The following is a 27,987-nucleotide window of genomic DNA, read 5'->3' on the forward strand; positions in this document are numbered from 1 at the left end:
GACAGCGCCCACGCCCCTGAGTTCAGGCTCATGACTGACCAGAAAAAATGTCTGCTCGTTCTTTTTGCAGAAGCAGAGGCCAATCAAAAAACAAAACCCCAAACAACACTACTGTTATACTCCAAGCAATGCAGTGTTTCAAGTCAATTGAAAGGGGTGTACTGAGCACTGTGCTGTGTGCGCTGAGGACTGTGTGAACTGAGCCTGTGTGTGCTAAGTGCTATGGTCTGGAGGTGTGGCTCAAGTGGCAAAGCACAGAACTCTGAGTTCTAAACTCTAGGACCACCAAAAACTAAAGAGAAGCCATCATCAAAGGGTATCCATTGAAAGCCAATTTTAGCTGGGTGCCAGCAGTTCATGCCTGTCATCCTAGCTACTCAGGAGGCTGAGATCTGAGGATTGTGGTTCAAAGCCAGCCTGGGCAGGAAAGTCCGTGAGACTCTTAACATGCCCACAAAAAGCCAGAAGTGGCACTGTGGCTCAAGTGGTAGAGTGTTGTTAGCCTTGAGCACAAAAAGGGTCAGGGACAGTGCCCAGGCTGAGTTCAAGCCCCAGGATTGGGGTGGAGGGGGGGAGGTGAAGGGAGGGCGGGGAGAGAGGGGGGGACACAAACTTGAATTAGGTGCTGGTTGGTCATGCCTGTAATCCTAGCTACTTAGGTGGTTGAGATCTGAACATGTTTGAACCCAGCCCAGGCAGAAAAATCTGTTGACTTTCTTTTTTGTGAGTCATGGGACTAGAACTCAGGGCTTGGCTCAAAGCTAACATTCTACCCCTTTAAGCCACAGCTCCACTTCCAGTTTTCTAGTGGTTTATTGGAGATAAGAGGCTCAAGAACTTTCCTGCCTGGGTTGGCTTTGAGCTACTATCCTCAGACTTCAGCCTCCTGAGTAGCTAGGATTTCAGGCGTGAACCACCAGCTCCTGGCTCTGTGAGACTCTTATCTCTAGTAAACCACTCAGAACAAGCCAGAAGTGGCTCAGGTAGTGGAGCCCTAGCCTTAAAGGAAGTGGGGTGGGGGAGGGGAAGAATCTCAGGGGCAGAGCCTGGGTTCTGAGTTCAAGCCCCAAGACTGGCAACAAAATAGACAAACAACAAAACAAATCATAAGTAGTAATATAAGCTCCACAGCCAGGCTAGAAGGGACACACAAAATAGCACATTTTTCTTTCTTTCGTTAACTGAATGGTTCCTGACACAGGTAGTAGGTATATTTTATTCCTAGTTCCGATGAGTGGTATGCACACATTTAGCTGTTTCTGGAATATGGAGTCTAGTAGAAACAGCTTTCCAGGCCCCAAGCAGGAGGTGGCAGCGTGCACCCCGGTTTCCACCATGGCACCTACAGAACCCTCAGTGCGCTCAGTTCCAGTAATGCGTGACTCCTGTCTCTTCACATCCGTTCAGAAGCTGTACTCAGCAGACAGGCGCTGGCAGGTTCAAATCTGAGACTCCCTCCCGGCAGGAGAAGCCTTAGTTGGGGCCTCAAGGTCTCCATCTTGTGAGGAGGCTGTCCCACATCAGTTTGGGCCTAGGACATCTGGTGTAGGGACACGGACTGTTTCATGATGTTCTGTCCAGAGGGTGGGCACACAAGTAGGCTCGCTTCTCAAGGATCTGCTGGGACACTTTCTTAATCTGTTCATCCATGTTTTCTGGAGAATCTGGGAGGAAAAAGAGGAGGCAATACAAAGTTGGGCCCCTACCTCCTCTGAGGTACGATTCTGAGCTGCAGACAGTAGGTTTTTCAGAGCACGAGGGTGGAGAAGGCCATTCATAAATGCTCCCCCCACGCCTGAAAAGTCCTGCCAGCTGCCTGGGGCCCCTGATCAGTTTCCAGAGCCACAGTAAATCACATTCCACCCTCTTCAGCATGGCTCTAATAGCCCTAACCACCATTTCCTGATGGAAGGGCTAAGCTAGGCAGGCTGCCAGAACTCTAAGGGTCGGAGGAAGACCCTGAGCTACACACTCCGAGATGTGGCCAGGACCTATGGAACAACACTCTAGACAAGCGGAAGCCTCCTATTTTCTAGGGCCATGTTCTCTGCAGAGAACTGCAAGTTTTATTTTGGCAGAAGTTCAGAGGCTAAAGGGAGGGAGGCTGTCTTCTGACCAGGTATAATGTATGCTCCTTTGTGACCTTCCTTGGGAAGATGCAAGAGGAGGCCAGGCACAGGCAGACCCCGCAGGACCCACACAGAGGGCTGTGTGAAGGCTGGTTTCCATCTGCAGCGCAATCCCTGCTTGCATATAAGCCGCTAGCAGGTCCTAGAGGCAAACAAGGCCTAGAAACGGGCCCACTGACAGATGTCTGGACTGGCTTCCCTCCCACAAACTACCCACTTACACTTGTCCAGCTGAGACAGGCTGAAGAGATTCTGAAAGTAAGCTTCCACGCAGAACATGTTGGCCAACAGAACCTGCCAGAACCGAGGTCACAAAAGGACAGCTGCTGAGAGCTTTGGCTTGAACTTTGAACTCTGAGAAATCTGGCAGGGCTCCTTCCTGGCAGCTGGGTTCAGCCCTAGCCTGTAAGTCAGTTTTGTGTTCTATGTTCAGCCCTAACTCAAACTCACTCTGTCCTCAAGAGCCACCTACACAGAATGTTGGGGACAGCTTCTTCTTCTTTCTTTTTTGGTCCGGTCGGGGGGCCTGAACTCTGGGCCTGGGCGCTGTCCCTCAGCTCTTCAGCTCAAGGCACTTGAGCCACAGCACCACTTCTGGCTTTTTTTTCTACTTATGTGGTGCTGAGGAATCAGACCCAGGGATTCATATATACAAGGCAAGGGCTCTACCACTGAGCCAACTTCCCAGCCCAGGGGACAGCTTCTTCTGTGAGGTAGATGACATAATCCATGTTGGTATGCTCCCTTGGAACCAGGCATGTACACAGAAGCACTGGTGACGGCACCCGCCTTCTTCTGGTGAAGGGAGGAATGCACAAAGCCGACAGATGGCGAGGTGGGGGAGGCTATGGGTGTGTGGACCCATCACTAACTCCCCTCTCTTCTCTCAGGCAGGAAACCAAAGACGCTAGCCCTGTCTCCAGACCATCACGGTCCCTCTCAAGGCCCTGGCAGAACAAGCATACATAGCCTTCTGGGCATCACTTCCACTCATCCTCAAGACTCACCCATGGTCAGTGACCACCAACTGACACTGTAGCCTTTCCTTCCCTAGGCACCCAACCCCACACCTCCCCAGCCCTGGGCTTCAGTAAACTGGAATGGAACACCAGGACTGGCTTAGTCAGTGAGTTGCTGATTCCTGCCCTGACCCAGAAAACTAGTGGATCTGACCCGTTCTTGTCCTGTACGGGCGGATGCAGCTCACCTCGTGGTCATGGTTCCGGAGTCCAGTGCGGATGGAGCGACTGGCCCGTGACAGCACCGCCGTCATGCCATACAGGTTGATGAGGATGTTGGCCACCCGCTTCAGTACCAGCTGCTCCTCCACAATGGTCTAGGGACAGAGGCTCAGAGGTAGAGGCCTGCCGCCTGGCCCAGTTGGCCGGCCCTCTGGAGCCACCCTGTGCCGTCCCTGTCTCCTTGTGCTCCTGAGTAACACAGGTCTGTGTAACTTTTCCTTCAGGCTATCGGAGGTAGGCTCTCGGTTGACTTAATGCTTTCCTTTTTATATACTCAGACAGGTGCCAAGGCAAGACTAGAGACCTCTAGCAGTCCGAGTTCACAGACACTCTAGATTTAGACCCTCGGTGAGTGGCCCTTCACCTCACCGAAGGAAGTCTACAGGAAAGGCTCCTAAGAGAACTCTGTCGAAGACTCACCAAGCAGAGGCCTCCCCAGTGTTTGTGTAGCCACATCACCCAGACCCAAACACTCAAGGATTCTGTTCTAGGATGGTCCCATGGTTGAGCAATGGGCACAAATGAATCTCATGGCTACTGACCATACCGGGGGCCAGCTGTGCCCCGGGTCTGCAGGCTTACCTTCCCAAAGCGGAGTAGCAAGGTTTCAACAGTCTTGCCAAAATAATACACATTCTCCTCGAGCTTGTTGGCACTTTCCTACATAGGCAGAAGAAAAACTGGGCTCAGTACCCCGTCCCCACTGCGCCCACCTGACACCCACTGCCCGGAGCCCTAGAGAGATGGAGTGGGCCTTCTAGGTGACTCTCCAACATCCCTGGGGAGCCTGGGCCTCCAGTCTCATCCCTCTGGAAGGGGAATATCTTGCTGGAGGCCACCCTACCGAGGGATTCACGTGTTGGGCCTACTTACCCCCAGACTTGGGTGTACAACTCCAAGATTGCCTGTTAGTCCCAGGTCCACAGATCGGCCCAGAGAGTTCCGAAGCTTCTGGCCAATGGTCTCCATGATTACTGTCACATTGCCTCGTTTAAGCTCCCTGCAGGAAGTCCAGCCTTGTGACCCGAGGTCCCCACGGCTGGCTCCCACGGTCCATTAGCACGGAGAATCAGCATGTCCCCTGGAGCTCGGCATGCCCAGCTGGCATGCAGGCTCCTGGATGCCTACTCCCGATGCCTACTTAGGGAGCAGCCTGTCAAGGGGTCAGCTTTCTAGTGCCTGGCTTTCACCAAAGACTCAGAAAATGCTATTATCAAGGATTACATTTTGTTGTGACCTAGGACAGGGCAGAGAACAGGACACAAAGGAGAGGAAATGGCCTCAGGGTAGCTGTGGGAGATGGGAGCCACAGGGAAAGGGGCGATGGAGTGTCTGTGTGGGATCTGAGGGTGTGACCTGAGGCGTAAGGAATGAGGGCTCCCTGTGGCTGCTGGCTCTGCTCCTCTCCCCCAGGTGCAGGACAAGCTGGAGGGCTGGTTTTCAGTCCCTCCTCCCCTCCTGACAAGCCTGGATGGAGCCTGTGTGTGTGGCTGCACGGTCCCCTTCCCCGCGGGATGTGGAGGTACATACTTGACCCTTGCAGTCAGGATGCGACCGGCGTGCTGCAGGCCTGTCAAAGCGATGAACACTCGAAGAATCTCATTGGTTCCCTATGACCAGCAACGTGGGGATGAAAAGACACCTTACTGGCAGCACCTGCAGGACTGCCCCAGCTCGGCAGGCGTGACAGAAGCACAGTGTCGCGCATGCACAGGCGTGGCTTAGGGAGCTGACCAGATGGCTAGTCTTGCATAGGTCACTCTGCCTGTAAACCCGAAACTCATTAAGACAAATGCTAAAGCCGGGTGCCGGTGGCTCACGCCTGTAATCCTACTCAGGAAGCTGAGATCTGAGGATCACTGTTCTAAGCCAGCCCAGGCAGGAAAGTCCATGAGACTCTCATCTCCAATAAACCATTAGAAAACCGGAAGTGGCACTGTGGCTCAAGAAGTAGAGCGCTTGCCTTGAGCTGAAGAGCTAAAGGACAGTGCCCAGCCCAGAGTTCAAGCCCCACGACCGACAAAACAAACAAACAAACAAAATCCCCCCAAAAACCAATGCTAGTTCTCTCTGGGCTGTCGATGCCTAGGGCACAGCAACTATGGGACAGACTCCACTGGGCCTAGGTTGAGGTCAGATTCCTTACGAAAGCTGGGACAGCTGATGGGAGCACCTCAGTGCAGGCCCAGCAGTAATGGGGTTGTTAGCGCATACCACCCTCAGTGCAGGCGCAGCCCAGGGCACCTGGGCAGTGCTCCTTGGGGTGAGCACAGTACTGGGGCTTGGAAGTTTGCTCACATGCTCACGGCCCCTCCCCACCTAATTCCACCCTGTTGCTGTGAGGCTGAAAGGTTTCTGCCTACTAAACACCATGATGCTGTGAGCCAGGGCCTTCACCAGCTTTTTGACCTGCGTGCCTGTGGCTGGGCTGGCCCCACCGGCAGAGGGGGCAAGAAGGATGCATAGGCTCTCACAATACTGTCCAGCTCTGAGCAGGTCTCACAATGAAGACCTGGCAACATGAGAAGCACAGCCTGAGAGTTTCCTAACCTAGCTGACCTGCTGGCCTTAGAGAAAATGGAGCCCCCTGGGTTGAGGACTGGGGTTTTGAAGACTCTGTGTACCTAGGGCTGATACACTCTGTCCTTCAGGAGCCGGCTCTTTTACCTTCAGGTGGGTCCTTGATGGCTAATGGAAAGGAGATGCTGGGTGGGGCATGTGCACCTAGGAACAGAGTCGGCCAAGGAAGCCCTCCACTGGGTGAGATGGCCCAGGACCTGACGGCGGGGTGGTACTCCAGCGGACCAGGGCAAAGCTCCAAACTCCCTGTTGGGGGCCGGCCCCCACGGGCCCCGAGTCTGCTCTCCTTCCTGTCAGAAGCACCCGGGCCTCTCTTCCCGCTATGTTCCCTAGAAAATTATAGTTCCTTCTTTGAAAACTTCCTCTGACTTCCAGAATCCCTGCTGCTCAGTCTTCCACAGTCAGCTGCTTTTCTATCTTCCCACTGACCCTTTACCTCCCAACCTCCTTCCTATTCTACTTCCTGAGCCAACCAATGTTCCCAGAAAGGCTTCCTTACTGCTTCCCTAGTACTAGCCATTAAGACTTGTGTAGGCCTGACACAGCCTTTCAGTCTAAACTGTCCTCAGTCCCAATCTGTCTTTCCCAACCCTCAAAGGCCAAGTGCATGTTTGTTCCTCCGGACTCCAGCTCCTTCTGTGAGAACACAATCCTGTGTCTTAGTGTCGGTCATGGGGCTTGAACTTTGGGCCTGGGTGCTGTCCCCTTCAGCTCTTTAGCTCAAGGCTAGTGCTCTACCATTTGAGCAACAGCACCATTTCTGGTTTTCTGGTGGTTTACTGGAAATAAAGGGTTTCAAGGATTTTCCAGCCCAGGCAGGCTTTGAACCGTGATTCTCAGATCTCAGCTTCCTGAGTAGCTAAGGATAACAGGCGTGAGCCACTGGCGCCCGGCTACAATCTTGTGTCTCCAGGCCCCTGTGCAGTCAGGCCACACCATCGGACCACACCAGAAGGCAGCCTCTGTGGCCCAACCCCACTCCTCATTGCTACCTGCTGAATGAACTGACCCTTTATTCATCTATTTATTTATTTTTGCTGCCCTGGGGCTTGAACTCAGGGTCTGGGCACTGTTCCTGAGCTTCTTTTGCTCAAAGATAGCACTCTACCACTTGAACCACAGTGCCACTTCTGGCTTTTTCTGTGTATGTGGTATTGAGGAATGGAACCCAGGGCTTCATACGTGGGAGGCAAGCACTCCACCACCCAGTCACATTCCCAGCACCCAAACTGACCCTTTATAGACTTGTGAAGTCATCAGGGCAAAAATGGAAGAATACAGTGTGAGAATTAATGACCCAACAGAGAGACCTTATAAGCTATCTCAATATACCAAGAAGAAAAGTAAAGACCCAAAAGGTAAGGGATGGAATTAGAGCCTAAGATGGAACTGGAATTCAGGTCTCCAATAAGACCTGCTTTTCCAGTGAGAAGAAATTTGGCAAAGACCCACAGCAGATCAATCGGAGGCAGTGGGCTCAGAAGGGAGGGTTTAGGCTCCTGACCTGAGCACTGCCTGGCCTCTCCGCCCCCTCCCGGGCTCTGGGAAGCCTCTGCTGGACCCTTGGCAGCACACCTTTCAGATGCAGGAAGCAAAGGGGTGAACACAGGAAGAACAGCGGCTGGCAGCAGGGCCACTCACTTCAAAGATGAGGAGAATACGGGCGTCACGCAGCAGGCGTTCATAGGGGTAATCCTTCATGTAGCCAGATCCCCCAAGGATCTGCAGCGCCTCGCTCACACACTGCCAGGCACCCTCAGAGCTGAATACCTGCCAAAGACGCTGGGTGAGGTCAGCACAGCATCCCTGCCCACAGGAGAACCTAGACTTCAGAGGCCGCTGCTCAGGATGCGGTGGCTGTCTGTGAAGAACCCGAGCTTTGAGATGAGTGACCGCAGGAGGAAATTACTAGGTACCAAGCCAGCCCTTGGCCTTCCCAGATCACAATGACCAGCTGTGGTTTCTACCCCCACAATGCCTTTCCTTACCTCTAGGCCGCCTTCTACCCCTTCCACACCTGGTGTAACTCCAGCTTTAAAAACCCACCTAGATATCAACTCTTTTGGCATTTTGATCCTCTGCACTTGGATAGATGTCTGGACACCCCACCCGGCAGGACCGTGATTCATTTCTCTCTGTCCACTCTGAGACACTGTTGCAGTTAGCTGTAGGCCTGGCCTGAGCTCCAAGTCCCCAGTCAGTGTCCTTGGAGAGCCCTGGTCTGGGTGAAGGAAGCAACCCACCTTTCTAGGGGATCAGCTGACAAAGCCGCAGATGGGGACAGGGCCTTAGGCTGCTTCTTGGCTAAAACAGTTTCAGGAAGTTTCCTACATGTCTTCAGAATCTCCAAGCATAGAAGCACTGTTTCTAGCCTAATGATTTGTCTGTTTTCAAATTGAAAACCAGGGTACTGACTGAGTACCAACTCGGTACTGTGACTCACCAAAGAGTTTCTGTAATTAGTAACCTGCTTTTACCTTATCAAACATTTTACCAAAGTATGGTCTGATACCAAAAAGATTAAAGGCCATCAACCTAGGGAGCAAAAGATATTCTTTCCCAGGAATGCTGCTACTTTATAGAAATGTGAAGTTACAATGTCTGTTTTCTCCCATTTCTATAAGCCATAAGTTGGCCAATAACAACTCAGCCCAGACCACACTGGGAAGCAGTGGGCTGTCTGAAGAAGCAACGCTGTTCTGTGCTGCATCAGAGCACAGCAAAAATCCTAGCCCAAGGCCAAGCTGACCTATGAACTGATGAGAAGAGGAAGACGGCAGGTAGCACTGTGCGTCAGGGAGACTGCAGCTAAGCAGGCTTTCTGTATCTCTCTCCTATGCAAGCTCTCTGGATGTACTGCGATTACCTTCACCATGGCCGCCTCAATGGAGCAGTCTGGAAACCCTGGCTGGTCCATCATCCCAGTGGTGAGGTAGGACATGCTTTCCATCACGTAAGCCTTCTGAGCCATCAGTGCAAACTTTTCCTGGAGTGTTTACAAAAACACAATCAAGGGGTTGGGAAGTGGTAGAGTGCTTGCCTTGCATGCATGAGGTCCTGGGTTCAATTCCTCAGCACCACATAAGCAAAAAAGAAAAAAGCCAGAAGTGGCGCAGTGGCTCAAGTGGTAGAGTGCTAGCCTTGAGTTGAAGAGCTGAGGGACAGTGCCCAGGCCCCATGACCGGACCCAAAAAACAAAAAACAAAAATATAAAACCACAATCAAGAAGCAATGTGTATGTGCCAAGTTCCAAACTCACAACCCAAGACAGAAGTAACTGTCAGAAGCCTTCTACACTGAAGAATCAAATCCAGTATTAATCAAAGGGCCTATGTCAACAAAGTCTTATCCAGTCTTACTCCCAGGTTGTTGCACCGAAGGCACTAGCAGAGAGGCAGCAATAGAGCACCCTGTTCACGTCCACACATGAAGTCTGTCCTCAGTACCTGGATGAGCCCAAATTCACTGAGATTCCTGTTGAACTGCTTCCGCGTGCAGGCATATTCAGCGGTCCATTCTGACGAAGAGAAGAGTTGTTAGAAGGTGCCAGAACGTTTCTCATTATCTGAAAGTGATTTCCTAAAGCTGTAACCATTTTCCTTCCAACATCCAACGAGAACTATGAACATCATCTGTTGAGATCAGATGCCCTGAATGTAGAAGCTCCCCCTTTCCAGCACCAGTGGACCAGAGACAGGGTACCTGGTCCTCACCCATGAGGGGAGCCAGCAAGAGCAAAAGGACATGGAATTCTGACTCTTACAGCTCGGAGTCTTGGCCCTTTTCCTACTGGTGGGAGGCCAGGGCCGAGTACTCCACCTCCCTGGTAGACAGAATGGCTGTGAAGAGGTAATCTGATGGAAGGTGGGAGACGCCTGGCACAAATTGGATACACAGAGCACCCCAGAGGTGGGAGAGCCCTTCTTCACCCTAGGTGCTCATTCAAACACCCTAGGTGTTTCAAAGCTCAGGCCTGGGGCTTCATGGTACACATTTGAAGGCTGAATTCTGAGACCCTCCAAGAAACAAGCCAGCACCCCTAGCTCCATCTGAAGTCCATTTTCCAAATGCTTCCACTGGTGTAACTATCACCAAATAATCCCCAAGGATTATTTTTTCTCTCTGGGCCTGGCGCTGGTAGAGTCACAGTGTCACTTCCAGTTTTCAGGTAGCTAATTGGAGATAAGAGTATCATGGACTTCCTTGTTTGGGCTGGCTTTGAACCGCAATCTCAGATCTCAGCCTCCTGAGTAGCTAGGATGACAGGTGTGAGCCACCGGTGCCTGGCTGACATCCATATTTCTGAGCTGTGGGACTTATCAGAGGTCCTGCCTCTTTGGGAACAGGTTGGCCACAGGAACCCAGGAAGCTTTTTCACTTAGTTCTCCACTCTGGGAGGCACAGCCCATACAACTACCACAACACAGAGAGAAGAATGTTGAGCCTGAGGCCTGACAGGTTTGCACTTCAGGCGCATGGTCTTGGACAAATCACTTGCTCTCTTTGGACCCCACTTTCCTTATCTACCAAACAGAGGGAAGAACCCTACTCAAAGCCCGTATGTACCCACCTTGCACCGAGCTATGCCAGGCACAAAGCACTGATGGCGCATTCTTCCCGGGCATCCCCCATGGCACACTCACCTCACGAGAATGGCCACAGGCTGCTCTCAGTTCACAGACAAAGGAGACTCTTACCCTGACAGAGAGGATCAGGTGACGGTCTAGAGGCTGAGGGACCTGGGTTCTAACTCTCTTCTTTACTCTCCATGTGGACGCACACAAGAAGATCAGAATTAACACTGACCTGGTGCCCAGCTCCCGGCTAGAGCTTACCAAGCAGCTGTTCTTAGGGCAGTGGTCCTTTCTTACCTCCTTCTTACCCCAGTGTGCAGATAAAACAGTAATGTTGAGATACAAAGCCTAACCTCCGGGAAAAGTATACACATTGTCTGGTTGAAACCAAAGCCCAAATGCTAGACTGGAGCTGACCATCTGTCCAGGTGGTCTGTCAGCCCTGGCTTACCCAGGGGAACTGCAGACAGACCCTCCTAGGCTGCAGTGTGAGCAGCCAGGGTAACATGACACAGCAGAGGGCTCCTGGCCATGGCTGACCACCTACCAATCAATCTCTTGAGCATCCCAGCCACAGCACTGCCCATGCTGAACCGCCCACTGTTGAGGATGTTCATGGCCACCTGCAGGGGATGGAAAGGGTAGATACAACGCTAGACGCAAGGGGAGAACACTTACCTACTAAAAAATGTTGTAAAAACATTGTTTTTAAGAAACAATGGCAAGTATAAAAGAACTCTGCTAGCACCCAGGCCAAGTGAGTCATCCCATCTGCCCTCAAGCTGGGAGAAAGCAATCTTGGCTCTCAAACCCACGTGGTTAAGAGACTACTACAGCCGCTGAGCCTTACTGTCAAAGCACCTCCCCAAGTCCCTCCCACTCAGGAGAGGGAGCGGAAACCCCAGGCGGCCTAAAGGCCCTCAGCAGTGCTGAGAGAAACACAACAGCAGACCAAGAAGCTGAGCCTAAGCCCGGCGAAGTCACTCCCAAGGCCCTCCCAGCGTGAGCTCAGCCAGGTGCCAACAACAGTGACCCGATGCTGCTGCTGGCATCTCTCTTTCCTCACTATGCTGACCCAGTGCAGAAAGCCAACAGCTGAGAGAGGGACAGGTGCACTCCTCGGACAGACAAGGTCCGCAGCACTGTCCGGTCCGGGAAGCGCCCTGACCCACCACAGTCTTGGGTGCAAACAGCCAGTGAGTCAACAGGAGGCCACTCTGTGAGGGAGAGCTGCAGCACTATGGGACTTGGAGAGGGCTGGGAGGCTGGGAAGCAAAGGTTTCTCGGAGAGACACTGCAGGCGGGTTTCCCAGACAAGCAGGGAGAAAGCAGCACCTGAGCGGAGGGTGAGCAGTAGAGCCTTGTTAAGACAGCACAGACCAAGTGTGAGATACTGATGGACAGTTCCTAAAGGCAGGGCCAGGGCTTAGCGACAAAAAACCCCACAATGCTGTGAATGGTATGTTTTCCCCAAAGCTCAATTTCAACTATTATTTTTAATGGGGTGTTTGGTTATGTATGATTTGGAAAATATACCACACCATATTTTTCCTTTAGGTAGAACTCTGTTGTATCTGAAGGGTAGAATCTCTCAAATCAAATCCTGTGTGAGGAACAAGTAGATTCTCAGAGACTAAATGGTTTCGTATACCCCTGTGAAGGGGCCAGTGTTTACTCCAGCAACATTAAGGCGGCTGGAAAACTCAGGGACAATGTGGTCCTTGGAACTGGCCAGCTTTTATACCAGTCAGGAATGTGGGCTGGCTAGATTATATCACTGTGTGTGAGATTCAGATCCCTCTTCTAGATTCTGCTTCTCTCTCTCCTTTTCTGGCCTGAGCAGCAGCCTCCCAAACTCACCCTAAATGCACAGCACTCACCTGAGCCTTGGATAGCAACTCACCTTAAACCCACCCCCAACTTCTCCAAGGACATTCTCCACAGGCACCCTGGTGTTTTCAAAGTGGACCTCGCAAGCTGAAACATAAAAATTAAGACATCTAACAAATGCAAATCACTTTGCACCTGACTTGCATGTGTACCATTCAGTCTGGAAGGTTAGGACACAATGCCCAAGCTCCTGTCTATGGAGCTCATTCTTTGGACAAGGAGACAAACAAGGTAACATGATGTGATACTCAGTGCTATGGGTAAAATAAAAAGGGCACAGAAGAGACATGGGGAGGGGTTAAAGGAGATGTTACATAACATTCATATTAAAGGCCGAGTCAAGCCAAGCACCAGTGGCTTCTTACATATATAATCCTAGCTACTCTCAGGAGGCTGAGATCTGAGAATCAAGGTCTGGAGAAGACAAGCAACTTTTTTTTGGGTCTGTTGTGGGCCTTGAACTCTGGGCCTGAGTGCTGTCCCTCAGCTCTTCAGCTCAAGGCGAGCACTCTACCACTTGAGCCACAGTGCCACTTCTGGTTTTCTGAGTGGTTTATTGGAGATAAGAGTCTCATGGACTTTCCTGCTGGCTTTGATCCGTGATCCTCAGATCTCAGCCTCCTGAGTAGCTAGGATGACAGGCGTGAGCTGCCAGTGCCCTGGCGACAAGAGACTCATCTCCAATTAACCAGCATGAAGTCAGAGCTGGAGAAGTGATAAGAAGCACCAACTGTGAGTGTAAAAAGCCAAGAGCAAGGTGAGGGAGTGGGGAGGTTAACCCAAGACTTTTTTTTTCCTCCCTTATTAATATACTATTTATTTTGTCTTCCCTGTCAAACCCTGAGTCTACCAATTTCCCCAGACTTCTTGGCTCTTTCACGTGGTGAAAAGGATGAGAAAGGCTACCACCAGGCAAAAGAGCCCCATGGCTTCCGAGAGGGCAAAGCCGAGAATGGCACAGAAGAGCTGCTGCTTCAGAGAAAGGTTGCTGGCATAACCAATGAGGAGGCTCTCCAACACTGGGACAATCCCGGCCTGAGGCAGCCACCCGACTGTGGCGGCTCCAGCCCCAAAGAACTCGGTTGCCTTGGCTGTGGTGTCGATGTCCCTTGAAATGGTGATGGCCTAGAAGTTGAGGCTGGGGACAAGTGAAGTCAGGGAATGTGGGCCTTATCTGTTGGGTGTCAGTGGTGGGCTCAGCAGCTGACAGGTGCTCCTGACCAAGGAAGGAGTAGAGACAAACTTGGAGGAGGCATGCATTTTCACAGGGGTGAGGGGATGTGGCAGGAGAGCTGCTCCCAGGGCAGAGAAGACAGAGAGGGCCCCAAGATTTATTTAAGATCACATTTAGCAGAGGTTGAATGGATACAAAGGGCCTGAGGATGAAGTGGGGTAGAGGCAGCATGGGAAAAGAGTAGATGGGACTCTTGGTTCCAGCTGTGTATTCTTTCTTGGGGGACCAGTCCTGGGGCTTGAACTCAGGGCCTGGACACTGTCCCTGGGTTTACTTTTGCTCAAGGCTAGCACTCTACCAGCGCCATTTTTCTGTGTATGTGGTGCTGAGGAATCAAACCCAGGGCTTCATGCGTGGTAGGCGTGCGCTCTACCACTGAGCCCCCTTCCCAGCACTAGACGAATGGAGGGCAGACCTTGCTTTCTCTGCCGCTAAGTCTACTTTTGGCTAGTGTGATGCAATGTGAGTAGAAGTCTTTGAGTGCCTGTGCCCCAGGGTGATGAAGAAAGCACACGGGCGACGTAAACCCAAATCATGGGCTGCTTCAGCCTGTCCTAGGCACCTGAATACTGTGAGAATAAAATGTCCTTGCTGTGTGCCCCATTCTGAGGTATCTGATAGATAGGGCTACTGTGGCCAGGGACTGCTAGCTACTGTTAAAGGAGACATTCTCACGGGGAGATCACTGTGAAGCACAGCCAGAGGAAGGAGCTAAAGGGATTAGGACAGGGCCTAGGAAGGCATAGTATGGTGTCTTCCATACCACATTTTCTGTAAAACACGTTTGCATGTTCTACTAAAATAAGCACAGCAGTTTCCACCCTAGAAAAAGATACTCAGGATTGGAAAAGTTTGGACTCAAGGGGAGCCAGACCAGGCATGGCAAATTGGGTCTGCTGATCTTCATTCAACTACTTCCTGCACGCCTGCTCCAAGAGCCCAGAGATGAAGTACATTGAAATTGGCCGATGGTTCCTATTTCATGATATAGTACATGGACCGCAGGACTCAAATGGCTTTCTAAGGGTGGGCACGTTGCAGTAAAAGCCTTTGTGCAACTATTTAAAGGAAAAACTAGGTAAGTAAACAAATGGATGGGTGAATGAGAGGCCTGGGAGGGCCAGTAAGAAGAAAGAAGTATTTACGTAGGACACCTGCCATCCCGCCTCCATGTTGCCCACTATCCCTGGCCATACTGAGAAGTCCACTGGCCTCACCTGCCTCGTGTCATCAAAACTGAAAGCTCAGAGGCACACAGCCCTGACTGACGAAGCCACAGCCAGGGTTCAGTTTATCTGAATTGTCAAAGAAGTCAGTCTGTGAAACCCCAAATGTACAACTTTATCTGCATAGTTTCGCTCAGAGTTCCTGTCACACACGTGCCTGTGTTACTTACTGTTGGATCCCCGAATGCCTAATTTATCTTCAGGTTTTCCATTAGTGATTCCACCAAAATCTCTCTCTACTATGAAAGCTGTGATTTTGTCTGTCACTGAGCCATCAGAACCAATCACCTCCGTCTTTGCAAACACAGTAAAAATGGTGGCTAGTCCTCCATTGGTGATCCAGACCTGAGAAGAGAGCAAAAGGTCTTTCTAGACACCTAGCAAGATCTACCTTTGTTTGTATAGTTCCAGCTGCCTGTAAAAATTCAGGCAAGAAATGTCATAAGCAGAGTGTTAAAGAAGCCAAACTCATATGGATGAATAAGCCTGGCTCATATGTTGTGATCTGGGGCTCAACCCAGCTTCTCCCATAGCGGGGAGCTCCCTAAGAGACAGGTGGCTATGTCCGGGGTCGGGGTGGAGAACAGCCAATGGCACTGAGGCAGTTGGCATTCCTCCTGCCACCAGACTCCAGACCTTCAAGGACAGAGAAACTGGGTCATCTCACAAGATTTTCATAAGTGCACACACCATACCCAATATCTGTCAATTTAAAAAAAGGAAGGAAAAGAGATGAAAATTCAGAAAGGGAAAGGAAAAAAGGGAGACTGTCTGACAAACTGCAATGGTTGGGAATTACTTCAATCTTGAGTCAAGCAAACCATTAAAGAAAAAAGAGAAAATCAAGGAAACTTGAATGCAGGTTAGTTAGGAATTTTCCTTCAGAGAGCCATGTACTCTGCCACAGATGACATCCAGCCGTAACCATGTTGGCAGTAGGAGACACTGCCGGCTGTGAGCACGTGACCACTCAAGACAGGTACTGGAGCTGTCCAAGTGTAGCATACTGCAATTTTGTATAGTAAAAATGTAAAACAAACACACAATGGCAGTTGAGGCAGATCTGGGACTGCAGAAAAGGAGACTCTGGAACCAGAATGCCTTGCTCTAGTTCTGGTTCTGTTGCTGAAGGTTCAAAGGCCTGCCCTGGGCCAGTCTCTCAGCTTTAGTGAACACAAAGCATAACGCTCCCAGTAATTTGTTAGGAGGCGATGTGCAGATCTTTTATAACTCCTGGCTTATGAAGAGTGGTTGCACATGACTACAGGTGGTGTCTGAGAACTGATGGGGTGACTGGCGAGGGTGGGCTGTACCTACAGGTGGCGCCTGAGGGTGACTGGCGAGCGTGGGCTGTACCTACAGGTGGTGACTGAGGGTGACTGGCGAGGGTGGGCTGTACCTACAGGTGGTGACTGAGGGTGACTGGCGAGGGTGGGCTGTACCTACAGGTGGTGACTGAGGGTGACTGGCGAGGGTGGGCTGTACCTACAGGTGGTGACTGGCGAGGGTGGGTTGTACCTACAGGTGGTGACTGGCGAGGGTGGGTTGTACCTACAGGTGCTGCCTGAGGGTGACTGGCGAGGGTGACTGGCGAGGGTGGGCTGTACCTACAGGTGGTGACTGGCGAGCGTGGGCTGTACCTACAGGTGCTGCCTGAGGGTGACTGGCGAGGGTGACTGGCGAGCGTGGGCTGTACCTACAGGTGGTGACTGGTGAGGGTGGGCTGTACCTACAGGTGCTGCCTGAGGGTGACTGGCGAGGGTGGGCTGTACCTTGGTGCCATTGAGGATGTAGTGCTTCTTATCTTCACTCAGTGTGGCTCTGGTCCGGATAGAGGCAGCATCACTCCCACTGCAGAGGAGCCATGTGGTCAAGGGAGGACATTATTGGGAATAGAAAAAGATGTGTAAGCGTCTCGGAAAGTTGCTAAGTTTTTAAAATGTGGGGTTAGACAATAGCTATGTTCGGGTTTCTGAGTTATATGATTTTGATGCCACCTCAACACTAAAATCTGAACAGAAAATCCTATGTAAAGATACAGGCAGGTTCTAATAAAAGTGTTCTCACAAAACTAGTGGAAGGGTAAACCCGGCCATGTCTCTTTTTTTTTTTTTTTTTTTTTTTTGCCAGTCCTGAGGCTTGAACTCAAGGCTTAGGCACTGTCTCTGAGTTTCTTTTTGCTCAAGGCTAGCCCTCTACCACTTGAGCCACTGCACTACTTCTGGCTTTTTCTGTTTATATGGAACTGTGGAATTGAACCCAGGGCTTCATGCATGCTAAGCAAGCACTCTACCACTAAGCCACATTCCCAGACCTCCGGCCATGTCTCTTTCACACAGTAAAACAACCTGAGTTTAGGTTTCGAGAACAGAATGTGAACTCTACAGGGGCTCAGTGAGCTAATGGGAGGAGTCTGGGCCTCAGCAGAAGGGTGACTGGTGCAGGTTCAGGGGAAGGGAAGGAGGGCTAAGTGAGATCCCAGTGACAGTCAACAGACGCCTGGAACCCTGCCTGGTCCTGCTCCATCCTAGCTGTGTGACCTGAAGCTGCTCATATAGCCTCACTGAGCCTCAGCTCTTCAACTGGAGGAGTGAACATACGACCACTCCATGTATTCTGAAAGGTACTCTGAAGCCTGAATGCAGTCCTGAATGTACTGTGAGTTGTGGACAACCAACACTGACTTGGTGGATGCTGTCAAATGTCATCATTCACAGTCCTGTTAGGACAGAGAAATAAGATCCATGGGCTGGGAAGGTGGCTCAGTGGTAGAGCGCTTGCCTTGCATGCATGAGTCCCTGGGTTCGATTCCCCAGCACCACATAAGCAAAAAGAAAAAAAGCCGGAAGTGGCGCTGTGGCTCAAGTGGTAGAGCGCTAGCCTTGAGCTGAAGAGCTGAAGGACAGCGCCCAGGCCCAGAGTTCAGGCTCCACGACCGGACGCCCCCCCCCCAAAAAAAAAAAAAAAAAAAAGAGAAATAAGATCCAGAGAGCTAGCAGGAATGGTTACTGTGTTAATTCTTTAGAATTAATCAGTTAGGGGAGAAATACTAAGCCAGCTTTTGTATACAATAATAGTCCCTTGACTGGGGAAACCTTGGAAATTGACAAACATCCTACGGAGGGTGGCAGACCTGGCTGGCTCTGTGAGGCAGAAGGCTGCAATGTGTTCCCCGGATGCCAGTCTGGGCAGGTACTTGGTCTTCTGCTCCTCATTGCCCACCAAGATGATCCCCTGAATGAAACACACATGCACACAGACACATCAGTGTAAGCCACAAGAGTCCAAGACATCCCTGTAAGACAACTCCCCTGAGGATATCTACTTCTTGTGAAGAAGGTGCTGCGAGACCAGGTTTTCAGCCTGGGAAGGCAGGGAACTGTGCTGTTGGGTGGACCCTCTCTGGATATGTACTACAGTGATGTGTACATGACAACAGAACTTGGGAATCAGCATTTGCCATTTTCATCTCTGCTCCTCTCCTGTCCTTGGGCCAAAAATAATCACCCTCTGATCCTTCACTTCACGATGTATGAGCTGGACAGCCCCTTCCCCTGCCACTGGCAGGCTGGGTGGAATGATGGTGTGTGGATGTGGGAGCACCGGAACTGGCACAGAAACGGTTTACAGGAAGTTCAGTTGTGCCCCACCCCTACTCGGTACTGCCAAATGGGGTTGGGTTCCTGCTTTGAGGGCTGAGGAGCTGGACAGAGGGATCATTCTGCTCTCTTTGTGGTCTGTGTTTATGTAATGCAATTCCACTGATAGCTGTGTGCCCTTGGACCTGTCCCACTGTGCTCTGAGCTGAACAGAGTAGGGAAGCACATGCACAAAAAGCAGGGGACAGCTCAGAATGGGTTCACTTCCAGGAGTGGCACCTGATCTAGATCTTGAAGGATGGGTCCAAGGTAATGGGCACAGGAGGAAAGTCTGATGGGAAGGGGCACCATGAGCCAAGGGCTATGCTTACATAAGCCAAGTACAGGTCGTGGGTCAACCGATGCCAGAGTGAACTGGAAGGCAAGGTGCCAAGAGCAGCTGGGCCTGTTCTTCTCTAAGATATTGAGCTATCAGGCCCCATTCCCTTCTAATAGCAGAGAAGAAGCTCCTCCCTCCAGAAAGCCCCCAACAGGAATTCCAGACACTTGACCTTTAGGCCGATAGCCTGGTGTGCTGCTAGGGTCACAGTGATGGATCCATCCAAGCTAATGATCTCCCCTAGCCGAGCGTACATGGTGTTGGAGAGCCCCAGGCCGCCTAGGAGAAAGACATCAATTTGTCTCAGTCTAGCCCAAGTCCTTCCATTGAGGAAAGTGATTATAAGTAACAGCAGATCACCATTTTTTAAAATCACAATCTAGAACGGCACAAAGAACACAAAAATTGCCCATAATCAAACTATACAGGAAAAACTTTCTGTGTACATCTTTTTATACTTTTTCTAGGTATAGAAATACATGCAGGCTAACACTTTTAGTGCATCTGCTGGGCTCCATGACAGGCTTTCTCTGCACCATTTGGGTTGCGACTTTCTGTGTGATCTGTCCTGTGCAGTACCTTTAGCAGCACCCTTGGCTTCTATGCCAGCCACAATCATCAGAAACATCTTGACTACTGCCAAATGTTCCATGAGGGGTAACACTGCTTCCTCATTTGGGAACCACTGCTCCAGTAGTAAAAATACAAAAGTATTAAAAACAGAAAAATAGCCGTGCACCAGTGGCTCACACCTGTAATCCTAGCTGCTCTGGAGGCTGAAATCTGAGGACTGTGGGTTGAAGTTAGCCCAGGCAGGAAAGTCTGTGAAGCTCTTATCTCCAATAAACTACTCAAGTAAAAGCTGGACTGTGTCTCAAGTGGGAGAGCCCTGGATGTAAGCACCAATAGGCTCAGAGACAGCACCCAGGCCAAGTTGAAGCTGCAGGACCGGCAAAAACAAATATCAAGAAAAAAACGCAGAAAAATACAAAATCCACTCAAGTATGTGCTCTGCATAATCTTCAACTCCCAGGTATAGCTTAATGGCTTTACGTTCACTTTATAGATGATAATTCAAAGACTAAGGGTATCAGGCCAACAAAGAGTGGGTCTAGTCTTGACCTCAGGATGAGGCCCACCCCATGGGAAGGTGTCCCTGAGGGTGCAGAAGGGTCCTGCTGGGGCTGGGGTGGGCACGGCAATCACAGGGGAACAGCTGACAGCTGCAAGGGGCTGCTGGCGGTGCGAGGGACTCAAAGCAACAACTTGTAGGCCCTGGGTAGCCAGCAAGCAGAGACGAAGGGAAGAGATCCAGGCTTGGTCAATAAACACTTCAGCTTTCTGGTATAGTAGCTCCCACCTAGCCTTGACAATTCTCTAGCCTGGGAAAATTCTCGCTCAACCTGTGGGCGTGAACATAAGGTTACTGCTGCCTAATTCTGTTAAGCTGATGAGAAACAAGCCCACCTCCTTTCCACTCGTATCTTCATGCAGTGTGGCTGCGTGTGATGCTGGTAATACCCAGCACTTGGGAGTCACAACCTTGATGCCTGAAAGAGCTGGCTAAGTTCAGTCTTTCCCACAGCCTCACACAGAGACAGAGTGGGCTTGTGTTAAGAAATACAGGGTAAGCTGGGAGCCAGTGGCTCATGCCTGTAATCCTAGCTGAGGAGGCCGAGATTTGATTGTGGGTCAAAGCCAGATGGGCCAAGAAACCAATAAACCACCAGAAAACCCAAAGGGGTGCTCTGGCTCAAGTGGTAGACCGCTAGCCCTGAGCTGAAGAGCTGAGAGATAGTGCTCAGGCCCAGAGTTCAAGCCCTATGACCAACCAAAAAAAAAAAAAAAAAAAAAGAAAGAAAAGAAAAACAAGGTATTAACACACAAACAAACAACAGGATATCTGTTGTCACTTGTAGAGGTGAGCTCTGTGCTTCCCACCACTAGGTTAGCAGTGTTACTCATTACCTTAGGTATTCTGCAAGGACAGGACAAATTCTTTCATATGGTTGGTAATGTGATGAGAGAAATGACATGACAGGAAGATATGTCACAACAGTTTAAATACACACCCAAAGAAAATTGAGCATCACACTCATTTATCCTTCATTTTCCTATTTGTCTCAGCATTGACCTGTTGAGTTAGGTATTAGCAGGAACTTAACTCTACCTTCAGTCTTCAAAGCAGAAGGGAAGCCACCCTCTGATCTCTAGAGACAAACAGGCAGGGACACAGAACATCAAGGTCCCCTTGCTGAGGTGCTCTCCTGAGTCAATCTCAGTCATGCCCAGCTAACAACTATTGTTTTAAGAACTATTAGTTTTTATTGTTTTTGTTTTTTTTTTGGGTCCGGTCGTGGGGCCTGAACTCTGTCCCTCAGCTCTTCAGCTCAAGGCTAGCGCTCTACCACTTGAGCCACAGCACCACTTCTGGCTTTTTTTCTTTTTGCTTATGTGGTGCTGAGGAATCGAACCCTGGGTCTCAGGCATGCAAGGCAAGCACTCTACCACTGAGCCACCTTCCCAGCCCCAAGAACTATTAGTTTTTTTTTTTTTTTTTTTTTTTTTGGTCGGTCGTGGGGCTTGAACTCTGGGCCTGGGCGCTGTCCCTCAGCTCTTCAGCTCAAGGCGAGCACTCTACCACTTGAGCTACAGCGCCACTTCTGGTTTTTCTGGTGGTTTATTGGAGATAGGAGTCTCACGGTCTCTCCTGCCCGGTCTGGCTTTGAACCGAGATCCTCAGATCTCAGCCTCCTGAGTAGCTAGGATTACAGGCGTGAGCCACCAGCGCCCGGCAAGAACTATTAGTTTTTAAAAGTATTGTTTTGGACATCTCCAAACAATCAACTCACAGCTAGAAAACATGCCCAGCCCTTGAAGGGCTGCCAACTGCTATTTCTCTCAAAATCCTTAGCTGATTGTACATGGAAGCAGCACTAGAATATAATCAGAGGACAGACAGTTAAAAGCTCCAGAGCCTAGAATCACAATAATACATCTAGGCTTTGCAACCCAGATTGCAGAGGTACTACATTTAAAGGTCAGTCTTCCTGAACAGTTAAGAATCCTTTCATGGACAAATACGGGTGCTTACTAGAGTGCTAGACCAGATAGGTGGCTGTTGTCCCGACTTACCAAATTCTTCTGGAACTTGTATCCCAAAGAGTCCCAGTTGCCTCAATTTCTCTAAAGTATCATCTGGGATTTTCCCCTCGCGGTCAATTTTTCGAGAGTCCACTGACAAGAAATAATTTTGATTAAACAAAATATAAGACCCAGGCACTGGTGGCTCAAACCTGTAATCTTAGTTACTCAGGAGGCTGAGACCTGAGGACTGTGATTCAAATCCAGCCCAGTCAGGAAAGTCCAAGAGTCTCTTATCTCCAAATCACCCCCCAGGAAACCAAAGAGGAGCTGCTGCTCAAGGGCATTAGCCCTTACAGCAAAAAAAGCTCTGGGACAGCACCCAGGCCCTGAGTTCAAGCCCTACCACTGACAAAAAAAAAAATAAAGATTAAAAATATATATGGTGGGCTGGGAAGATGGCTCAGTGGTAGAACACTTGCCTTGCATACATGAGGTCCTGGGTTCGATTCCTCAGCACCACATAAGCAAAAAGAAAAAAGCCGGAAGTGGCGCTGTGGCTCAAGTGGTAGAGTGCTAGTGCCCAGGCCCAGAGTTCAGACCCCATGACTGGATCCCCCCCCCACCAAAAAAAAAATATATATATGGTGGGGCTGGGAAGGTGGCTCAGTGGTAGAGCACTTGCCTTGCATGCTCGAGGCCCTGGGATCGATTCCTCAGCACCACATAAGAAAAAAGCCAGAAGTGGCGCTGTGGCTCAAGTGGTAGAGCGCTAGCCTTGAGCTGAAGAGCTGAGGGACAGCGCCCAGGCCCAGAGTTCAGGCCCCATGACCGGACCCCCCCCCCCAAAAAAATATGGTATGTTCACACACAACAAAAGTACTCAGATTAAAAGATTTTTTTTTACTGTTATTATAAAGGTGATGTACAGAGGGGTTACAATTACGTAATTCCTGTAAAAAGTACAATTCTTCTCTCTCTTTTTTTTTTTGGTTGGTCGTGGAGTTTGAACTCAGGGCCTGAGCACTGTCCCTGAGATCTTTTGCTCAAGGATAGTGCTCTACCACATTGAATCACAGTGCCACAGAGCCCAGGCCTGAATTCAAGCCCTAGGACTGGCAAAAAAAAAACAAACCCAAACTGAAAACAAACAAACAACAATATCCTTTTGTTTCTATTTCCTGGAGTTAATTTTATTAAGTATAATTTTGGATGATCAGACACACATAGGCATTGGACCTTTGTGTTCCTCTCCTAAGGCACTGAATTATTATTTTATTTTTTTATTTACTTATTTTGCCGGTTTTGGGGCTTGAACTCAGGCCTGGGAACTTCTCTGAGCTTCTTTGTGGTATGGTTCCATTAATAAACAATCTTAGCGATACATGGTAGCACATACCTGTTATCCTGGCACTTGATGTTAACCTTCATAAGGATACAATCTTTCATATATTCAAACAAGGAAATTGCTACTCAGCATTAAAAGGGACAACTGGGTTGGGTGTCAGTGGCTCATACCTAAAATCCTATTACTCAGAAGGCTGACAATTTGAGGATACAGTTCAAAGCCAGCCTGGGCAGAAAAGTCCCCATGAGATTCTTATCTCCAATATACTACTCAAAAAAGCCAGAAGCGGTGCTGTAGCTCAAGTGATAGAGATCTAGCCTTGAGCACAAAGAGGCTCAGAGACAGGCCCTGAGTTCAAGCTCTAGGATGGGCCAAATCTGTTACATGTAACATGAAGAAAACTGAAAATGCTGTAAAAGAAGCTGAATAAAACCATACATAATGTATGGTTCTGTTTAAATAAAATTCCACAAAATACAAACTAATGTGAGGAAAAGCATGTGAACAGTTGTCTAGGGACAGAGAGAGAATAAAATGGGAAAGGCTCATGCCTGTAATCCTAGCTACTTAGGCCTGAGTTCAAGAGCCAAGATGACAAAAAGAAGCTGGGGTGGGGAACATCTATGGAAAATGTATTTGTTTAACAAATGGATTGTGCTGATTGTTTGTTAGGTTACAACTTAGAAGTGTGAGATATTCAAGTTTAAATAAAGACCAAAGGACCAAGGATATTAAAAACAGATTAAAGAAGAAAGATAACCACCAGAACAAAAGGAACAGCATATTTTTAAATATAAAATGTATCTGTGGACAACTCTGCAGCTTTGAACACTAGCAACATAGTAACATTGACTGCAGTAGTTTTCAGTATATGTAACACCTTCAAAGGCGCCCTCATGTTCAAGGTTGTTTTATTGTTGTCTTTCTAATTCTAATTCTCTCCAAGGTGTACAGCCGACTTTTCCAGGGGTACTTGATATATAAATTAAACAAAAGCAGATAGGGGGAATTCTGCTGTATTCTACTAAGGTAAACATTAAAAAGATTTTTAAAATTGTTATTAAACACAACTTGGCCTACCTATGCTTCCTGCATAGCTGGGATTACGATGCATACCACCACACACATCTTGTTCATTAAAATAGGATCTTGGTAACTTTCTGGCCCCATTGGCCTTAAACTGTAACCTCCCTAATCTTTGCTTCCTAAGTAGCTGAGACTACAGGTGTGCACCATCATGACCAGCCACAGTTGCTTACTTTTATTGTATTTTGCTCAAGTGTTGGTCTGTAACAGCTTACAAACATTTTTTTTTTTTTTGGGGGGGGGCGTTGGTCGTGGGGTTGAACTCTGGGCTTGGGCGCTATCCCTCAGCTCTTCAGCTCAAGGTGAGTGCTCTACCACTTGAGCCACAGTGGTTTATTGAAGAGTCTTATGGACTTTCCTGCCTGGGCTGGCTTTGAACCATGATCCTCAGATCTCAGCCTCCTGAGTACTAGGATTACAGGCGTGAGCCACTGGTGCCCAGCTACATTTTTTTTTTTTAATTGTACAGGTGAGGAATGTAGAGGTTATTACTTGAAAACATTTCAAAGTGGCCCATGGTGAACCATGGAGAAAACAAGCACTGCTGAACTAGATGTTTACACATTATGAAGTAGTTGGAATGATGCCTTAGGTTAATATTATGAGGACATTGTTTCTTCCTCATAAAAGACTCTGTATACAGTGCTTCTAATACAGCAGGATAACCACCTTTATAATGGAAATGGTAATGATAATCTTACATACCCTCCTCATTGAAGAATTTTTCCACAGGTCCCACAAATTGATTTATTTCATTAAGTTCATCTTGGCTAACTTCTGGAAATGGGAAAACGGCTTTCTAACAACGATAAACAGGACAGAAATTTACAAAGTGAATACCTCTCAGCATGGGATAGTAGTCAAAAGGCAAGGAAGAAGACACTTGAACAACAGGATGTGACCCATGGAAGGAGGCCAAAGCAAATCTCACGAGATGCTTCATGTGCCCACTCACCTAGTCCACCTTCCTCTGGTGCAAGCAGATAAGATGATCACTTTCTGCCAGCTTCCTTCTCAAGAAGTGATAATGACAGTCCCATAAACAAGAAGTATTTTTACAGTCTAAGTTTAGTCTTTGCTGCTTATCAACTCAAGGCCATGGACAAATCCCATCACCCTTCAGCACCCACATTTACTCAAGGCCTTGTAAAAATTGTGGAAGATGGGATTTATGAAAGCTCTTCAATAGACCAATCAACTCTGTATCAGGCATTGTGAGTTCAAAAGATCCCTACTGATGAGAGCGTATCATGGTCACCTTGTCTGCTCCTTCAGGCCATTCTTCCTCTTGTGGCTGACACTGACACCTGGTGCTGAGCATGATGGATGGAGTCACCACTGGGCCTGTCACTGACATCAGCTCCCTGTGATCAGCACAGGAGGGAGGATCTCCACTGTGCCCCTTATCTGTTTGAGGTTACCACTGTCCCTGTTACCAACATCAGCTCCCTGAGATGAGTGTCTAAGTGAGCTGGGTTATGGAATGAGACCAGATCACCCTCGGGAAACTAAGTTTCCCTTCCCTTCCATATGAACTTCTTCAGAGAGCAGCCATGCAACTCAGAAACATGAAGTAACAAAGTGTTTGCACCAGTGTTTGGCTCTTGTCTACACTCATGGCCAGAAAGTTCTTCAGAGGAGCCTTCAATTTTTCCCCGGCCTTTGCAGTTCTATCTACCTACTTCATCCATTCTAGCAATGTGCTCAGATCTGTTTGCTCCTCTCTGGGCCCAGGCTACAGGTTGGTCTCTATTTAAGAGACAGTTGACTCAACCTTCTGTCCTTTAGCATACCATAGTCAAGGTGGTCAAGAAGGAAAACAGGAGTGTTGCTCCTCAGAACAAACCTGTTTCCTTCATGGAATTCACAGAGGCTCAACCCATCTCCACCACAATCACCTTTGTCTCCTCACTGGAGCTCTAGCCCTTGGCAATGAGCTGTGAGAGAAAGGTGATTCTGGCACCGATGGGAAGGACAGATGAGGAGGCACTCTGGCACCTCATGTGTGCCAAGGTGCTACAGCGAGAGATCCTGGTTGCACAGAAGAAAGGACTCTAATAACAATGAACAAAAATTGAATGAAGAGTTCAATTTCAATGAACAGTGCCTGGCACTGGTGGCTCACACCTAAACCCCTGGAGTCTCAAAAGACTGAGATCTGAAGATCAAAGTTAGAAGCCAGCTTGGGGAGAAAAGTCCGTAAGACTCATCTCCAGTTTACTACCTGGAAAGTCAGAAGTAGAGCTGACTCAAGTAATAGAGCTCCACACTTGAGCAAAAAAGCTCAAGGGCAGTGCCCAGGCCCTGAGATCAAGCCCCAGGATCGGCACAAAACACACCCACACCAGTACGTTGTTCAAGTAAACCTATCGCAGAAGCCAAACAAATTAAAGCCAAGTGGTTTGACTGAGGCTGCTGGGGTTGCCCAAACCCTACTCACTCGGTCTCTCACTTGTCTCTGTAGCAGCCCCGGGAAGAGACCCACGAGAAGCCGTGTCTTCTAAGAAGAGGAGTGCTTTGTTATTGATGGCTGCTACAGGATGGCTCTGGGGCTGAAAGGGTTAGTGTTGGGAAGAACCTTGGAGCCAGATTTCTGGCAGGGGAAGCGCGGTCTCCCGAGCGGTCCCCGGAAGGTGCCAGAGCACTGAGCTCCGTTCAGAGATCGCGGGACAAGTCCGGAGCTGCACTGGCGGCTCCTCCCGGCTCTGCAGAGCCCGGCAAAAGAGCGCTGGCCCGCATGCACGAGGCCCTGGGTTCGATTCCTCAGCACCACATCAGCAGAAAACGCCGGAAGCGGCGCCGCGGCTCAGTGGTGGAGCGCGCGCCTGGAGCTGCGGGGCTGAGGGCCAGCGCCCAGGCCCCGCGACCGACCGACCAACAAACAACAAGGCAACAGCTGCAGCCCGCGGGGCGGCCCGCAGCCGAGGCGGAGGGGCGGCCGGGCCCCGCGGCGCTCGGAGCCGGGGGGGGGGGGGGGGGGGTCGGGCCGGTGCCCGGGCAGTGCGCAGGGCGCGGGCGGCCGACGCCGCGCGGACACCGGGCCCGTCTCACCTGCTCGATCTTGCCCAGAAAGAGCTCCTTGGCGAACGCGCGGTTGCGCGCGCTCGCGCCCAGCCAGCGCCGGCTCGCCGCGAGGGCCGCCGCCGCCGCGCGGGGCCGGAGGAGCGCGCGCAGGCTCATGCCGCCGAGCGCTGCGAAGCTGCGGCCGAGCCGCTGCGCGCGCGCGGGGCTCCGTCGGCGGGGCCCGGTGACGTCATTGGCCTGCGCCTCCCCGCGGCCGCTCGCGCGAGCCGGCGTCCGGCGGGGCTGGTGGGTCGCGGGACCCGTTCTGCTTCGCCTCCTCGCTTCCGGGTACATTGCCTGTGTCCCTGGACTGGCGGCGTTAAGGACATCTGTCTGTCTGTCTGTCACCTACCGTCTAATCTGATGAAGGAGAGGCCTCCCTCCCCCCCCCCCCGTCGGTCGCGGTCTTTCTTCGGGCCCAGGCCCGGGGCTTACCCGGCCAGCGGCCTGCTCCTTGAGCCAGCCCCAGCCCTTTCTCGCCGCGGTGGTTCCTCTCAGATGCGGCCTGTTTGCCGAGGGCCCGCATTCTACGACGGTCCTCCTGAGCCTCCTGG

At 50.2% G+C, this 27,987-nt stretch overlaps 2 protein-coding genes and 1 pseudogene across 11 annotated transcripts in view; 1 reads left to right on the top strand and 2 right to left on the bottom strand.

The window, feature by feature from the left end:
* LOC138824885 (uncharacterized) overlaps positions 1–3,343 on the top strand; it is a 59,031-nt gene extending 55,688 nt beyond the window's left edge. For all 9 annotated transcript variants that reach the window (XM_070019325.1, XM_070019318.1, XM_070019322.1 and 6 more), the window contains one exon: positions 3,020–3,343. In XM_070019325.1, coding sequence (XP_069875426.1) covers positions 3,020–3,168 — 149 coding nt within the window. In that variant the 3' untranslated portion in view covers positions 3,169–3,343. The remainder of the gene's footprint in view (positions 1–3,019) is intronic.
* LOC138824886 (complex I assembly factor ACAD9, mitochondrial-like) lies at positions 1,101–27,578 on the bottom strand. Of its 2 annotated transcripts, XM_070019327.1 has the most exons (19): positions 27,422–27,578; positions 26,811–26,870; positions 25,076–25,169; positions 21,988–22,089; positions 19,025–19,131; positions 18,008–18,108; positions 16,647–16,725; positions 15,045–15,219; positions 12,428–12,501; positions 11,072–11,147; positions 9,397–9,467; positions 8,817–8,936; positions 7,592–7,720; positions 4,901–4,980; positions 4,244–4,370; positions 3,953–4,030; positions 3,337–3,465; positions 2,351–2,423; positions 1,101–1,664 (listed from the first exon to the last, which is right to left on the bottom strand). In XM_070019327.1, exons 1-19 carry the CDS (start codon positions 27,548–27,550, stop codon positions 1,564–1,566), a joined length of 1,905 nt encoding a protein of 634 aa, XP_069875428.1. In that variant the 5' UTR covers positions 27,551–27,578; the 3' UTR covers positions 1,101–1,563. The 2 variants fall into 2 exon arrangements, with proteins under 2 accessions (XP_069875428.1, XP_069875429.1); XM_070019328.1 differs by lacking the exon at positions 26,811–26,870.
* LOC138824887 (ATP synthase F(0) complex subunit C2, mitochondrial pseudogene) lies at positions 12,508–13,895 on the bottom strand (annotated as a pseudogene).
* Positions 27,579–27,987: the final 409 nt, after the last annotated feature.

Source organism: Dipodomys merriami, unplaced genomic scaffold (genome assembly GCF_024711535.1).
Source record: "Dipodomys merriami isolate MVZ:Mamm:240054 unplaced genomic scaffold, mDipMer1.0.p SCAF_13, whole genome shotgun sequence".
NCBI lineage: Eukaryota > Metazoa > Chordata > Mammalia > Rodentia > Heteromyidae > Dipodomys > Dipodomys merriami.

What these genes read in the sequence shown, in the direction of transcription:
- LOC138824886 (XM_070019327.1), bottom strand. Translation starts at nt 27,550, where the DNA reads ATGAGCCTGCGCGCGCTCCTCCGGCCCCGCGCGGCGGCGGCGGCCCTC. An exon ending in AAAATTCTTCAATGAGGAGG is followed by an intron (nt 22,090 to 25,075) that starts GTATGTAAGATT and finishes ATTTCTTGTCAG; the next exon opens with TGGACTCTCGAAAAATTGAC. An exon ending in ACATCCTCAATGGCACCAAG is followed by an intron (nt 15,220 to 16,646) that starts GTACAGCCCACC and finishes CTCTCTTCTCAG; the next exon opens with GTCTGGATCACCAATGGAGG.